This window comes from Oncorhynchus clarkii, chromosome 25 (genome assembly GCF_045791955.1).
Source record: "Oncorhynchus clarkii lewisi isolate Uvic-CL-2024 chromosome 25, UVic_Ocla_1.0, whole genome shotgun sequence".
Taxonomy (NCBI): Eukaryota; Metazoa; Chordata; class Actinopteri; order Salmoniformes; family Salmonidae; genus Oncorhynchus; species Oncorhynchus clarkii.
In genome coordinates, this window is record NC_092171.1 from 18,924,642 (window position 1) to 18,942,311 (window position 17,670).

At 40.5% G+C, this 17,670-nt stretch overlaps 1 protein-coding gene and 1 pseudogene across 1 annotated transcript; both read right to left on the minus strand.

The window, feature by feature from the left end:
* Window positions 1–243: 243 nt before the first annotated feature.
* LOC139383576 (zinc finger FYVE domain-containing protein 1-like) lies at window positions 244–8,070 on the minus strand (annotated as a pseudogene).
* A 3,548-nt stretch (window positions 8,071–11,618) lies between these two features.
* Window positions 11,619–12,528, minus strand: LOC139383578 (rho-related GTP-binding protein RhoV-like). Its single transcript, XM_071128154.1, has 3 exons — window positions 12,366–12,528; window positions 12,184–12,242; window positions 11,619–12,065 (listed from the first exon to the last, which is right to left on the minus strand). Exons 1-3 carry the CDS (start codon window positions 12,526–12,528, stop codon window positions 11,619–11,621), a joined length of 669 nt encoding a protein of 222 aa, XP_070984255.1.
* Window positions 12,529–17,670: the final 5,142 nt, after the last annotated feature.

Below are 17,670 nucleotides of genomic sequence, written 5' to 3' on the forward strand. Positions count from 1 at the left end.
TTATCCAACAAAAAAGCACTGATTTAGGTGAATGCGGAAAAGGTAATTCGATAGTCAAATTACATTACTATTATACATACATTTTTTACAAGGCATCAGAAACCCTAAAACTAGATTTACTAACAACATCCTTGCCACAGACATGGGAACGATCCATTTCAATAATGGAGGTATATGAGTGGGCAGGTGGAGGTTTGAGAGAGTGGTTCAGTCCAGTGTTCTGAGGAAGGAGGGCCAGTCCCATTAAAAGGTCGCCAGGTTTCTGGTTGCAGTTTGCACAAACATGGACACGGTGGTCGCACCCTTGCAAGGGGACCGGTCGACGCTCTGGGGAGCATTCGTCACACACGTCTTGCTCGCAGGCGTGACAGTGGTGCTTAGACAGCTTGGCAGTGAAGTCACAATGGCAGATGTGGCAGGAGAGGATATGTGGTCAGGCACCCAGTAGGCAGGATGTGCAGCACCCTTCACCAGGCCTGAAAAGAGAGTAGGCACAATGTGTAGAAGGACCCGGAAGTATGACGAAGTATGACATCACTTGTACATTGTATAGTCAGTGGCATGAGATGGAGAGAATTAAATAATTGAAGAGAAGGAAACAGAGGACTTACAAACGAGGCAGAGGCCGGAGCAGGTGAAGTACTCATCAGGGAAGAAGCAGTTGTGGGCTATGAGCTCATCAGAAATCTCCCCATTGAAGCGCTCACTTAGGCCATAGACAGAGAAGAACAACAGATCAGAAATTACATTGTTCTAGTCTGATTAGATTGGTGACCGTAAAACTAACGGTCACCTATTGAATAGCAACATTTGTAACTTTCTATGTGCTTGATTTTAAGACCCATTTAAATGAAGATCAAATGTTCCAGTAGACAGAAATGCTAAAATATTCCATTCTTGAACACAGCTTGACACCCTTATTTGACTGTCATGGTTTCAGTGTTTGCCTTATGTAAATGTGAGCTTGTTTGAAACCAGTTTACAGCCAGATGACTGAGCTATAATCTCTACTACCTGCAGGGCTTTGAAGATGACGACTGGGAAGCGGGTGGAGTTGTTGTCCAGCAGCTGCTCCAGGGTGTGCTGCAGGCCACCAAAGTCCTTTGGGGGGCTACAGGTACACGTGCCGAGGTACAGTATGGATCTGAAAACCTCTGGGAAACGGCTCAGCTTCCTGAAGCGCTCAAGCAGCAGCCAATCCACAGACTCTGATGAGTTTCCTGTCAGAATGAGAGAACGAAAAGGTGATAAAATGGAATAGGATGAGAAGACAGACTTAACTTTGAGTTGATATATAACCCCTCATAAAAGGACATTTCACTTCAGATCACTTTGATCAGGGGTCTTCAACCTTTTCTAGCTCAATCAAAACTGAGATGGAAGATGCCTCACCAAAAATGATTTCTAAGAAAAATAAGTCAAATTCTACTCTAAAGGGAAACATTAAATGGATAGAAAATCAATTTGTACAGTTTAACAGCCACATACTTTGAAAGGAAAATGATACTAGATTACTCAAACTGCTTGACTGGCCAACTAACTGTTCACACCGTTTCAAAACAGCTCTGTTAGAATGACAATTACTAGTCTTAGCGTGTCAAAAGGTCAGCGGGGTGAGTAGAGATTCTGTACCCGTAATTATCAAATTACATGTAATATGAACTTCTGTAGCAACACTCATGACAATGAGTGGATGAATCTACTGTATCCCTAATGTTTACACTGTCAAGGAAGGTGAAATAAAAATGAGACTGGTGAGAGCAGAAAGTAACCACACCAATGTTCGATTTGTGTACACTATGGTCAGTGTTGATTACAGTATTTCTTAGCGCTGACCTGAGCCCAGCAGCTTGGTGTGGACAGTCTCATGGAAGATGATGATGGCCTGCCCTAGGGTGGACAGAGGCACGTCCAGGCCACAGCGGGCAGTAGTGGCATTCAGCTCCTTGGTGAAATGTTTCAGGTACGCTTCTGACCCGTCGCCCAGGAACTTGAAGAGGTTGTCATGGATGCGGTCGGCGTGGGTCCGGTAGATACTGTTGGAGATAGCTAGCACCTTGATCAAGAGCCGTGTTCTGTGGCCCTGGTTGGAGCTGTTACCCAGTTGGCCTTCTGTATCGATGACCACCACCTTGTGGATGGGGTCAAATGCCACCCACACCCCCACCGTGCAGGACTCCTGCGTGGGGGGAGGTCTTGAACACCTCCCTGTCCATGAAGAACGTGTGGTTCAGAGTGTAGGATTTGCCTTCTCCTGTGTTGCCGAAGGTGGACACCACCTTGATCAGCTTGTTGGGCTTGCAGTTAAATATCTTCACAAACGCACCTTCGTCCTTTATCTAAAAACAGGGAGTAGTGTTGGCAGATGAGGTGATTTCATTTCACAAAAGGGTCCTTAGATTTTAATTCAATCACTTTTTGGCTGCACCCCTTTTTGATTTGAATGAAACTTTCCATACATACTGTAGTTGCCCCATGGTATAAGTGGTCAGAAAGTGACGTTTTTGACCTGAATACCAAAACATTCAGGAGGAGGTGCTTAAAGTTGACCCATTTTGCAAACCCAACCATAGCATAAGAAATCCATTTCTTAATCAATGAAAAATATTAACGGTTGGGTTTGATATCATTTAAAAACTTACAAATCAGGGTTGTCAACCTATACTATAAATTCTTCCAACATGTATTTATCAAATAATAAAGGTTTTCGTATGTTGTAGTTTAGACCCTAATTTACATCATTTGAAGTCTGTGTTGTGCCCGCCCTCAGATGTGTCTCCAGTTGAAACAGCATAGTCTTGAATGCAGGGTGGTTGACATAAGTCTACATTTAAAAAGGTATCCCTAATGTTTTTTTACCATCCTGAGTGTAAGATTTCAATTATAGAAAATGTAACAGTTTCCCTTTTCCAGTGATGAAAACATGGACGTCTCATGGTATGGTGGGTATGCTAAATGGGTCAACAGAGAATTTGGAAAGTATTCAGACCCCCATCACTTTGTCCACATTTTGTAACGTTACAGCCTTACTCTAAAATGGATTTAAAAACCTCAATTTTACATTAGATCCCCATAATGACAAAGCAAAAACAGGTTTTTAAAAATGTCATAATATTACATTTACGTAAGTATTCAGACCCTTTACTCAGAAGCACCTTTGCCAGCGATTACAGCCTCAAGTCATCTTGGGTATGACATTACAAGCTTGACACACCTGTATTTGGGGAGTTTCTCCCCTTCTCTGCAGATCCTCTCAAACTTGGATGGGGAGCATTGCTGCACAGCTATTTTCAGGTCTCTCCAGAAATGTTTGATCGGGTTCAAGTCCGGGCTCTGGCTGGGCCACTCAAGGACATTCAGAGACTTGTCCCTAATCCACTCTTGCGTTGTCTCTGCTATGCGCTTAGGGTCATTGTCCTGTTGGGAGGTGAACCTTCGCCCCAGTCGGAGGTCCTGAGCGCTCTGGAGCAGGTTCTCATCAAGGATCTTTACTTTGCTCCGTTCATCTTTCCCTCGATCCTGACTAGTCTCCCAGTCCCTGCCGTTGAAAAACATCCCCACAGCATGATGTTGCCACCGCTATTCTTCACCATAGGGATGGTATTGGCCAGGTGATGAGTGGTACCTGGTTTCCTCCAGACGTGATGCTTTGCATGCAAGCCAAAGAGTTTCAAACTTGGTTTCATCAGACCAGAGACACTTGTTTCTCATGGTCAGAGTCTTTTAGGTGCCTTTTGGCAAACTCCAAGCGGTCTGTCATTTTACTGAAGAGTGGCTTCTCTCTGGTCATTCTACCATAATGGCTTGATTGGTGGAGTGCTGCAGAGATGGTTATCCTTATGGATGGTTCTCCCATCTACACAGAGGAACTCTGGAGCTCTGTCACAGTGACCATCGGGTTCTTGGTCACCTGCCTGACCAAGGCCCTTCTTCCTCGATTGCTCAGTTGGGCCGGGCGGCCAGCTCTAGGAAGACTCTTGGTGGTTCCAAACTTCTTCCATTTAAGAATGATCAAAATCGAATCAAATTTTTGTCACATGCGCCAAATACAACAGGTGTAGACCTACATACAAGCCCCTAACCAACAATGCAGTTTAAAAAATAGGAATAGGAAATCAAAGGAACAAGTCATTACAGAGCAGCAGTAAAATAACAATAGCAAGATTATATACCAGTACAGAGTCAATGTGCGAGGGCACCGGTAAGTCAAGGTAATATGTACATGTAGGTAGAGTTATTAAAGTGACTATGCATAGATAATAACAACAGAGTAGCATCGGCGTAAAAAGGGGGGAGCAATGCAAATAGTCTGGGTAGCCATTTGATTAGATATTCATGGAGGCAACTGTGTTCTTGGGGACCTTCAATGCTGTAGAAATATTTTGGTACCCTTCACTAGATCTGTGTCTCGACACAATCCTGTCTCTGAGCTCTACGGACAATTCGTTCGACCTCATGGCTTGGGTTTTGCTCTGACATGCACTGTCAACTGTGGAACCTTATATAGACAAGTGTGTGTCTTTCCAAATCATGTCCAATCAATTGAATTTACCACCGGTGGACTCTCTTCAAGATGTAGAAACATCTCAAGGATGATCAATGAAAACAGGCTGCACTGGAGCTCAATTTCGAGTCACATAGCAAAGGGTTTGAATACTTATGTAAATAAGGTTTTTCAGTTATTTGTAAAACCTATGTAGATTGACGAGAAAATCTCAAATAGATTAAATGAATAGTTAAGGCTGTAACGTAACACAATGTGGAAAAAGTGAAGGTCTGTATACTTTCCGAATGCACTCTGGAAAATGTTGTTCAAATTTTTAAAAAAAAGGGGTCTGGTCAAAAAGTGATTGAAATAAAATTACCCAAAATGTAATTTTGTTTGGATACAAAACTGACAGGACGCAAAAACTCAAAGGCTTTTGACTCCCTTCACTACCCACCTGCATCGCCTCGTTTGCGTCAATCAGAAGACAACTGAAGACTTTCTCCAGAAGTTTTGCCTTCGGGACTTCTGCCTCATCTACCACTGGGTTTAAGTTGATCTCTGCAGGTTTAAATTGAGGGGTTGATTTGACCGCTATGATTTCCGGCAGAGGGAGGGAGTAGACCTCTGTAGGTTTGGGTGGAGGAGGATAGGCAGCGTTAGAGCTTCTTCTTGTTACCTCCATTGTGGGTGCCTTTCAGACACTGTTGGCACAAGTTTAGTTTGCAGTTCTGGCAGCTGATGACAGACCTGTGACAAATATTCCCAATAGCAGAGTGAAAATAAATATTAAATTAACTTGTTTTATTGATAACGGGGCGGCAGGTAGCCTAGTGGTTAGAGCGTTGGGCCAGTAACCAAAAGGTTGCTGGATCAAATCCCTGAGCTGACAAGGTAAAAATCTGTTGTTCTGCCCATGAACAATGCAGTTAAACCACTGTTCCCAGGTAGGCCGTCACTGTAAATATGAATTTGTTCTTAACTGACTTGCCTAGTTAAATAAAGGTTAAATTGAAAAATAAATACACATGACCTTATTGTGTGCTATATAGGCTACAAAATCCTTTGAACAGACTTAAGGTTGTATGGTGCTCCTTTTACCTTTAAAAAGGTTCAACTCCAGGCCTCCCGGGTGGCGCGGTGGTTAAGGGCGCAGTGCCACCAGAGACTCTGGGTTCGCGCCCAGGCTCTGTCGCGACCGGGAGGTCCGTGGGGCGACGCACAATTGGCCTAGCGTCGTCCGGGTTAGGGAGGGGTTGGCCGGTAGGGATATCCTTGTCTCACCAGCGACTCCTGTGGCTGCCAGGTGCACGGTGTTCCCTCCGACACATTGGTGCGGCTGGCTTCCGGGTTGGATGCGAGCTGTGTTAAGAAGCAGTGCGGCTTGGTTGGGTTGTGTATCGGAGGACGCATGACTTTCAACCTTCGTCTCTCCCGAGACGGTACGGGAGTTGTAGCGATGAGACAAGATAGTAGATACTAAACAATTGGATACCATGAAATTGGGGATAAAAAAAGGGTAAAATACAAATTTAAAAAAGGTTCAACTAATTTAAACAGCTTATTAGACAACACAATTAATAATGTCATCAATGTGACATTTCAAACACAGTAACGTTAAAGTGAGGCAATCTGGTTGAATATGTTCTGGCTATTTTAAGTCAACCTGCTCTTGACAATAAAATACACTATCTTCATAAAAAAAAATACACATGGCTTCATAAAAATGAATGGTGCGTTCGTAAATTCACTCTACTCCAATTTCAGAACACTCCCGTCAGTGTGCCAGAGCGCAGATAACGATGGCCGGTATCGGTAAATGTCGGCAAAAAGCATAATTAAATTGTTTCCATCAGCACATAAAGTCACCAATGCACTGGATAACATGAAAACAGCCTAACCTGCTCTGCTATGGCGAGTAAAATTGTTAGAGTGAGGTGTTCTCTCATTTGTGTCTGGAAGTAGCTAGCAAGCTAGCCAGCCAACGTTAGCCAGTTAGCTTGGGTGTTTGACTGCTGTTGTGAGGTCAAAACGCTCGGATCAACCCTACTCATCCGCCTGAGCATCCAGCGTGCGCTCTGAATGCACCGAGAGCAAAACACTCAATTTAAAGAACAGACAATCTGACAATGCTTAAAGCAATATGTTGTTTAAAACAACATTATTCCATCAATGTGACACAACCTAACTAAAACATATTATTTCGTCCGACGAAACTTGTTAAACGTTACACAAATCCGAATCGCCCTGTTTGAAATAGCTAAAGTTAGCTGTGTTATCCAAGCTAGTTAGCCAGTTCAGGTAAACACGTCAATAATAACCATAGCCAAACACTAGGAGTTCCGTCAACAAAATAAAACATACTGTAACAACCCTGGGTTTATAAACGCGGATATCGACTCTGCCGCTTGAAAATGCTTTTGCACAGTCGATAGCGAGATGGAATTCGGGCTAGAAGGTTGAGGGTTCGAGACCTGCTCCCTGCTGTTTCATTACAAGAAGAAAAATTGCACAATACGTTTCAGAAGTCTTTAAAATATGTTATTGCATTGAAATCATTCCTAGCTTTGTCATTGTTCTGTTCATCACCAGCCCACTCCATGCGGATTTCTGAGTGCTATGTTGTTGCATGTTAAAATCAGCTGAACAGATTATTTCGGGTCAGGGGTGGGTATAATGCGCATGCTGGGAAATTAAATTGTTTTGAATAAAACAAGTTAGCGTGGTAGTCATAAATCTATCAAATTTGTCATTTATATTATTTGCATTTCAACATAAATAAAAGCTGAAGAACATTTGCACATCTAGGTACTTTCCGTAGGAGCAGGAGTTGTAGGCAAACTCATGGAAAGCATGGTGGCCCTCAAATTTTACCTCAATGAACGTCCCCCTAATGCTTAGGGGGATTAATGCCACAGCATTATGCTGTGGGGATGTTTTTCAGTGGCAGGGACTGGGAAACTAGTCAGGATCGAGGGAAAGAAAAATGGAGCAAAGTCCAGAAAACCTGCTCCAGAGCGCTCAGGACCTCAGACTGGGGCGAAGGTTCACCTTCCAACAGGACAACAACACTAAACACACAGCCAAGACATCTCAGGAGTAGCTTTGGGACAAGTCCCAATGTCATTGAGTGGCCCAGCCAGAGCTCGGACATTAACCCTAACGAACATATCTGGACAACTGAAAATAGCTTTGCAGCACCAATCCCCATCCAACCTGACAGAGCTGGAGAGGATCTGCAGAGAAAAATGAGAGAAACTCCCCAAATATACAGGTGTGCCACGCTTGTAGCGTCATACCCAAGAAGACTTGAGGCTGTAATCGCGGCCAAAGGTGCTTCAAAGTACTGAGTAAAGAATCTGAATACTTATGTATATGTGATATTTCAGTTTACATTTTTTTTGAAAAATAAAGTGATTTAATCCATTTTAGAATAAGCTGTAATGTAACAGAATGTGGAAAAAGTCAAGGGGTCTGAATACTTTCCAAATGCACTATAAATATTGACATTCCTTGTGTATGATCATATATTTTGACACATTAAATCTTAATTCTGTGAACCTTATATTTTTTTTTACCTCCATTTCAGGAAGTGATGTCACTGAGTACTTCCCCTACATATAGGACCTTCCAACCCCACCTGAGATATAGATGCCTGATGAAGGGTCGAAATGTTATAAATAAAATCACCTGGGAACATGAGCAGCAGTGTGCAGATTTTTTAATTAAGATATTGGATTATACAACCTGAATGTATTGTTAATCTGTGAAAGGGAACTACTTTTCAAACTACCACTAATATTGCAAGACCTTGAATTATGTAATTATGATCAATTGTTTTTACTGGACAGAATGACCCATAAAACTATTTGTTATAAAATGTGTATGGTTTGCACTACTAAAAACTCAGTAATTTATGTAAGATTCAGTACATCAACACACCTGTAGAGAGCAGTATATAACTAATTGTTCAAATTCTTGGTTCAATTTAACAAATTCCAATGGATTGATCATATCAGTGGGTTTGAACATGTCCATAATGTAATTCTGGCAGCACGAACCCACACGCTTTACAAATTGATCTTTTGACCAATCAGATCAGCTCTGAAAGAGATATTTTGTGATTGGTCAAAATACCAATGTGGAAAAATGGATCAGAATAGGCCTGCCTGTGTAAACATAGCCATATTTCTTAACCTTAGTAGCTGTGGTTCCCCTCCAAAATAAAGTAGGCTCTGATTAAACCCGAAAAGTGTGTGTTCTCTTTTTCATATGGAGGCATCATCTGATTTGCTGTTTTTAAATCAAGTTAATATGTTTGTCCTGGGAATGTGAATTTCAGTGCAGACATTTCTAAGATGATTAACTTGTCCTAGATTTTACCACTCCTTCATTCCAAGTCAATTCCACCAGAATCATTTGGATTTGTGCGCAACACAGTCTAAGGGAAACAAAACTGTCAGGAGTATCTCCCATAATCAAATATATATTTACTGATAACTAATATTCCAAAATAATTGTTTTTCCTTTTGCAGATACAGTTTCTAGTCACCACATTATGTTTTCTACTAGAGAAGCCTTTGAGTGAGGAAACCATTGTTATCAGAATGCTAATTACTACCTAGAAGAGAAAGCAGTGATTCACTCCACTATACATGTTAATGGTCTCCTTGACGATGTTAAGGAATTGACAGATTGATTGATCCAACAGAAAACATTGGAGGTTCATCAAGGGTGTATTCATTACACCGATTCTGTTGCAAAACATTTTGCCACAGAAAGTTTACTCCAAACGGAAAATGTTATACAACGAAAATGAGAGTTTGCATTGGACAAATTCAGGTAGGTCCCTCCCAGTTGCGTTCCGTTTTCTCTGTTTGCTTCCGTTTGGTTCTTCAGCAGTAAATGGTTTCAGTTACAAGGCATAATGAATACACCCCAGATCTCAGCAGTGTGCTAGGATAGCAGGCACGTATCTAGTTTGACAGGCTCCAGAGATTGGATATATGAGATGTCTCGTTAACACAGCAGGCTGAGGAAATACAAAATTCATAGAAATTACAACTTCAGGCAGCGGCATTACTTCTTTGGTATAATGGCATTCTCATATTTTGTTTGTGCATGCCACCACCTACTGTGCAGTAGTGTGTGTTCGATCACTTTACAGTTGTTATATAAACATTTTAAAAAGGCAGGGGGATACAAATTTTCACCACACACACGCTATTTCACAAAAATAAAAATCTCAAAACATAACTTCTGCAGTAAAATCTCTTACACCCAGGTACTGATCTGCAGCTGCCACCTATACTCATTAACAACCCACTTCTCCATTCCACTACTTTGATCCTATCTGCTCCTGCCCAAGCAAACGGCCTGGGAGGACAGGAGACACCCCTACTCAACACACCCTGTAACTCTTCTGAAGTCAAATCACATAAACCCAAAATCTTCTCTGCAGCTACCTCCACAACACCCATGTTATTTATGTTCCATTTCTGCGGTACAGTTGATATCCATTGCTATAAAATGCTAAGAAATCAAACCTAATGAAGAAAATACACTATCACTCGTTGGGCTATCCCCCTCTGTGCTGGCACAAATCTACTACTCACTTAGATCCTCTCAGGATCCCTCACCCTTGACCCCTCCTCAAATTTCTTCACTGCCTCAGCATAGGACACCTTCTGCACTACTCTGACCACTTCAACCTGCCCCTCTCACACCGAACACTAACCTGCCTCTCTCGCACCGGACACTGCCGATCCCCAGGAACACAGCCACCCTTACATGACACACAACTTTATCCAGTTAGACACATTAGGCCTTGAATGCAGGCTATATAGTATAATCACTCAGTAGTTCAATTGTTGACTCCTTTATAGCACATTCATTTTACCACTTATCATACAAATAAAAAAGATCTTCTGTCTTAAGCAAAGCACTTTGGACTTTTTTCCAGTGCTGTAATCATTACGCCGACTCCGTTGCAAAATGTTTTGCAACAGAAGTTTACTCCAAACGTAAAAGTTTCTATTGGACAAATTCAGGTAGTTCCCTCCATGTTTCCGTTTGGTTCTTAAAGTTTCCGTAATGAATAGGCACAAGGTTTCTAATACCCAACAACTGTGCACGTCGATGTAGTACTTAGCAATCGATTATATATCTATTATGACTTTCCTCTTTCCAAGGCTTAAACCAATTTTCTGTATTACAAAGGCAAAGGGAACAGCTTTAATGGAGAGGCTTTGTCTTGTAAATTGGATCCTCAATGTGACAGCAGGTGACCGTAGTCCCTTGTCTGTGAGCTGGGTAACAAAACCCTGTGGTGAGAATATTCTCAACTCTGTCTTTCCCTCTGTTTTCTGAGGATTTACCTCAGACTGTTGGCCTCCCTCAGTGATCCCTCAGTGACCGTACCATAAAATGGAGCTCACATGTTAACAGTAAATTAAAATAAGGTCCAAGTCATTAGTGAATATAATTTTCTAGAACTACTCTAATGAGGGCTGATCTACATCATCTTTATATTTTTACATTTAACCTTTATTTAACTAGGCAAGTCAGTTAAGAATAAATTCTTATTAACAATGGCGGCCTCCCGGGGAACATTGGGTTAACGACCCATTCTTGATGTTATATTTTCACATTTACAAACTCCTAATTTCTTAAAATAAACAAAAAAATTAACACTTAAAGTGAAATGTGTAACGAGACAAGTAAACGTGACATAAAACGACAAAGCAAACATTGTTTGAAACGTGGCTTCCACAAGAAGCATATATGGCTAGAAGATATTCACATTTTATAAAGCCTACAAACAAAATACTTGACTATGCAGTATATGCGCTAGAAAAGTGATAGTCAGGTCGCAAATAGGCCGTGACACCAACTGCAATACAATGCTGTCTGAATCCTGTGAATAAGAAAGACTTTCCACAGTGCATACAATGGTGGAAGGCTATCACATGTTGCTGGGGGAACTTTTGGCTTTTGAGCTTCAATAAGCACAACATATGACAACTTTTGTCCAGAATAACTAACTCTTAGTAATCCAGCCAACTGCCACTGTCACCCCCTAGTATTCAACACCAGAGGGTTTTGTGTCCTGTATTGAGGTAGTGCCATTGGATCACATGAAGCAGAATAACTTCTTCCACCCCCCACTAGAAAAAGTCTTTGCACGACCAAATAGTTTGAGCTTCTTTGCTTTCTCACAGGCCTTGTGCTTGACGGCAGCAAAGATAGCAGAGTCAAATGCTTCTTTTAGGTTCTTCTGGGTCAGTGCGGAACACTCCACATAGTCGTGGGCTCTGATCTTCTCTGCCAGACGCCTGGCCTGGGAGTTCACCACTGGCTTGACCCTCAGCTGGTCCAGATGGATAAGGATGCCAACATCATGCCGGAGGTCAGACTGGGTCCCCACTAAAATTATGGGTGAAGCAGAATTGAAGGTGCGGATCTGTGGGATCCATTTTGAAGTGATGTTGTGGAAAGACACTGGGTTGACAACACTGAAGCAAATGATGAAGACATCTATTTGATTGTAAAACATGGAGCGAAAATTATCAAACTCCTCCTGCAGAAAATAAGGAAGTGGCAGATTAATTCGTGTTATAAATATATTTTCACTGTAGCCAACATTTAGTGTTGCCATAATGTATTTGGTAGGCCTACTCATGCATTGGCCTAGTTACCTGTCCTGCAGTGTCCATCAACTGGATTTGTACTGGAATCCCATCTACTCTAACCAATCCTGTAGAATAGAGCACATTTCACCACATGCATTCTCAAACTCTCTTTCACTCAGCCCAAATTACTGCCAAAGGAAAATTGTTAAGGTACAGTATTTAAAGGATGCAAAAAAAATGCAACTCACCGGTGAAGACGTCAAAGGCCGTCTGACGGTATTCGTTTGGGTATCCATTTGAGATGTAACTTATAATCATGCTGGTTTTCCCCACAGCACCATCCCCAACCAACATACAACTAATGATTGGCTCATTGTGCTTTTCTTGGAAATCATCAGGGGTCTGCATCATCTTATCTCCACTACTGCGTTCACTATCTGGTGGAATTTCAGCAAAAGTTTAAATTCTTATCCAACAGAACTATCACTGTCTCATCTTACATCAAAGCGCACATGGTGGAAACAAATGTAGCGGATCCTTTGCCACCTCCAGTTTGAACGAACAATGCCGCCCAATCAAGTTACAGCCCTCAATTCAACGCAAATGTATTTTCACACGCTTGATTTGCATAGTCACTCCTACAGCGGCCATCGGCCACTTGACAAAATATGGGCCATTGTGGATCGATGGCCTGGATACTGTATGAATTTCAGCGCGAAAGGCTACCTAAATCAAATCAACCTCTCCGACCAAGGTGCAGGAGTTGAGACAAACTTAAGTGAAAAGGTAATTTAGCAACTCTTAGTGGCCAGTGGAAGCTGATTAGGGTTTATTTATTGTTTCGGCTATTTTTAGAAGTTTACAGAGAAAAATGAAGGAGGCTTTTATATATTTCAGAAATAGCCTATGGGTTCAGGGACCAATTATAATCGCAAAACAAAATGATGGTAAATTAGTTACAAGGTCAGGTGAACAAATCAAATTACCAATGAGAGAGTTCTATTGTATTCTAAAATAAATATGGGTATGTGACCAATACCATTTGATTAGTACCTGATACTGATGGTTTTGTCCGGACTGATGGTTTGTTTACATAGCAGGTTAGGAGAATGAACGTAGCCAAAGATGATCTATTATATAAGATAGGCGACCGTTCTAACGATGGAAATACATGTCTGCAAAGGCGGAAGGCAAGCGGGAGGACGCGGGATCATTATAGCCAATAGAGTGGTGAGGAGTAGTTTAGTGTCCGGAAGTAATTTAGCCATTCATTGTAGTCGATCTGCAATCTGTAAAGTTGCTATTTTCTCGTGTCATTCCTGGACTACTCATAATTAACAAAGTCAAATTTAATCAACAAGTACGATAGTCAGTTGGGGAAAAAATAAGGGTACAAGACTGTGTACATATATGGCTGTGTTAGCAAAATCACTACATATCCCATCGAACGAAGCGGGGAGAGGCTCACAGTTCAACGACCAGTCAGAAACGTCCTGACGCTAACCCTACGGCCAAGACGCAATGATGTCCTTCGCCACCGTTGTCTTACGATAGATACCTCGAATACCTCGAATTGGGCAAGGTTGTCCTATCTCTCCGTACCTGTTTTTATTAATCACCCAACTTCTTGCAAATTCTTTAAATAATAGTCCTGTCCAAGGTATTTCCATAGCTGGTAAGGACATTATTATAAGCCAGCTGGCTGATGATACTACACTTTTTCTGAAAGACGCAAACCAAATTCCCATATCGATCAATGTGATACAATCCTTTTCCAAAGCGTCTGGTCTATATCTTGACATGAACTCATAGCTGTCAAAGATTGTGTGACACCTTCATATTATGGTATTCCAGTAAAATAACTTACATATTTAGGCATAACCATTACAAAGGATCAGAAGTCTAGAGGCGTACTAAATTTTAACCCTCTTATTAAAAAACCCCAGAAGAAGCTAAATCAATGGCTACAAAGGGACTTATATCTTTATAAGGTAGAGTCCTAATAACCAAGGCCAAAGGTATCTCTTGACTAACATATGGTGCTCTATCTTTATATCTTGACAGTAAAATAAGCAAGGAGATAGACCAGATGCTTTTCAACTTTCTTTGGAGAAACCATACCCATTACATTAGGATTGTATCACAACTGTTGTAATGAACACTTATGAGAATGGTGGACTGAATTTTCTGGACTTTACTACCTTAAATAATACTTTTAAGATCAATTGGATATAACAATTCCTAAGAAGACTCACTTCTATCTGGAATTTTATTCCTCATCATGTCTTCTCTACTTTTTGTTGCCTTAATTTCATGTTGTTTTGCAATTATAATATTGACAAAGTTCCAGTGAAACTTTCTGCTTTTCATCGGCAGGTTTTCTTGTCATGGTCCTTGATTCATAAACACAAATGTTCTCCACACATATATTATATATGGAATAATCGGGATATATTGTATAAAAATACTTCTTTGTTTTTAGAATATAGGTTCCAAAATAGTATCCTATTGGTGAGCCAACTGGTAAATGCAGAGGGTCTTTTACTCAGTTATAACAAATTCTTATCACTTTACAAGGTCCCTGTAACACCTAAAGATTTTGCAATTGTTTTAGATGCCATTCCCTCAGGTGTTGCTATGTTATTCAGGAATGTGACCCTCAGAGCCTACCTTCTATTGACCCTTTTGACTCATCAGTAGGAAAGATTTGTTTCTCTTTTGGTCCATTCAACAACAGAGCGATAGGAACCTTGTTTCAGCAGGATGTTGTATTTATGTTGCCTTATTGGAATGGATTTATTGATAATATCTGTTGGAAAAAAAGTTTGGATGTTGCCACACACATGCCTACTTGTTAACAAAATTAAGGAAGTTTCCTTTAAAATTATTCATAAATATTATCCTGCCAACCACTATATGAAGAAGTTTAAGGAAAACATCAACTCAAATTGCTCCTTTTGTAATGACCACCCAAAAAGAGTGTTGCATCTTTTTTGGCATTGTATGCATATAAGAAAACTGGCAAGATATCAGTAGGTTTATAATTGAACACATTTATTAAGATTTTACACTATTGTGGAGAGATTTTTTATTTATTTTATTTATTTCACCTTTATTTAACCAGGTAGGCAAGTTGAGAACAAGTTCTCATTTACAATTGCGACCTGGCCAAGATAAAGCAAAGCAGTTCGACAGATACAACGACACAGAGCTACACATGGAGTAAAACAAACATACAGTCAATAATACAGTATAAACAAGTCTATATACAATGTGAGCAAATGAGGTGAGAAGGGAGGTAAAGGCAAAAAAGGCCATGGTGGCAAAGTAAATACAATATAGCAAGTAAAACACTGGAATGGTAGTTTTGCAATGGAAGAATGTGCAAAGTAGAAATAAAAATAATGGGGTGCAAAGGAGCAAAATAAATAAATAAATTAAATACAGTTGGGAAAGAGGTAGTTGTTTGGGCTAAATTATAGGTGGGCTATGTACAGGTGCAGTAATCTGTGAGCTGCTCTGACAGTTGGTGCTTAAAGCTAGTGAGGGAGATAAGTGTTTCCAGTTTCAGAGATTTTTGTAGTTCGTTCCAGTCATTGGCAGCAGAGAACTGGAAGGAGAGGCGGCCAAAGAAAGAATTGGTTTTGGGGGTGAGAGATATACCTGCTGGAGCGTGTGCTACAGGTGGGAGATGCTATGGTGACCAGCGAGCTGAGATAAGGGGGGACTTTACCTAGCAGGGTCTTGTAGATGACATGGAGCCAGTGGGTTTGGCGACGAGTATGAAGCGAGGGCCAGCCAACGAGAGCGTACAGGTCGCAATGGTGGGTAGTATATGGGGCTTTGGTGACAAAACGGATTGCACTGTGATAGACTGCATCCAATTTGTTGAGTAGGGTATTGTAGGCAAAGAGATGTACTGTTTGGATTCTTTACATACAGTAGAAATAAGCTGAAACATTTTTATGTAATTAATTTCATTATTCTTTTGGCCAAATTTCATATACACAAATGTAAATTTACAAACAGAAAACCACATTTTCATACCCTACAAAAATAAATTGAACTGTATTTTAAGACGGTTAAATGCTCTACTAACAAAAAAGCTGTTAGAATTGTAGGTATATATATGTCCCTTAAGGTCCTTGTGTAATTGTAATGTGATATTGTACCCCCTAGCTCGATTGTCCATTGTTTGTAATCTATGTATGCTTGTGTTCCCTCATGTGCTTTATGTATTGATTTGTTGTTAATAAAATAAAATGTAAACATTTTTTTTACAAAAAAGATACCTCGAACCAGTCATGACTATTCAACAAAACAATACTTAATTTAAGTTTATTTCCAGCAAATTTATTGGTTACATTATTGTTTAACTAACAAAGGCGTTTGAAGTTGAGAATGCAGTATTTATTAAGTTTGACAATAAGCACGAAAACTAGCATAGTTCAGCTAGCCAGCTAGTTTAGCCTTGGAAAGATGAGAAAAGAGTTAGAACATAAATGCGCATGTGGGCCATCACTAGGCTAATTCAGGAGACCGATTGTAGTTTCTATGCTCTGATCTCAGGACCTGGCGGCAAAAAGTTTGGCGGCAATCGTTTTTCCACCATTAACTTGTCCCATAGGGGATTTTTAAAACACTTCAAATAAGGGCTGTGTTTCGTGTAGGTTTACCCTGGCATGACGTTTTGATAACCTTGTAAATCTCTCTAGGAAAAGGTGAATTTTATCAATATATTTGTCTGTATTTACCCCCAAAAAAATTTTACGCTAATTAGCTGCTGATGTAGCTATCATAAAGAAATACAAATGCCATGATGATCTGGATGAGTGCTGTATCGAGGCAAAGTTAAGAATCTCTGGATTAACTATCTAAAGTTAGTTAAATGTAGAAATTAATAAATTGGGTACATTTATTTAAAAGGACAATTCTGTGAACTGTCTTGTGCAAGTTATAAATTGACACAATGCCTGTTAACAAAGGTGCCAGAGATGATGTGCAGGAGCCTTCTGGGATTTGTAGTTTTGCATGATGTCTACTTTGACACTAATTAACATTTTAGAATCTGAGAGTAAATTGATGTGAATACATTGATAAAAGTCACCTTGTCCGAGAGAGATTTTTACACACCAGTGTAAACCTTCACAAAACACAGCCCTTATTTGAAGTGTTTCTAAAATTCCCTGTGGGGAAAATGAATGGAACCATAGGTTCCTGTTGCTAGGTTTTATGGGTATTATGACATGTCTGCTGTGGGGCTCTATCCAGAAAATTAATGGTGAATTCAATTCTATGAAAGGTCAGATATGCGTGTAAACAGCAGACCAAACTCCAATATAAAATAGCGATGCGAACAAAACAGCTATTTTTCAACTGATCTTTTCGGTGAACGTCGGGAGTCGAATCCCATCGGTGAAAGAGACGTCATTTGGCTCCCTGATTTGCATACTGCTAGTGCTGCTTTTTTTTATAGCTCAAAACAACTTTTTTTCTGCAGATAAATGACAAAATAATTATCTAAAGAGGGTGATAGTGGCGATAGTGTGTCAA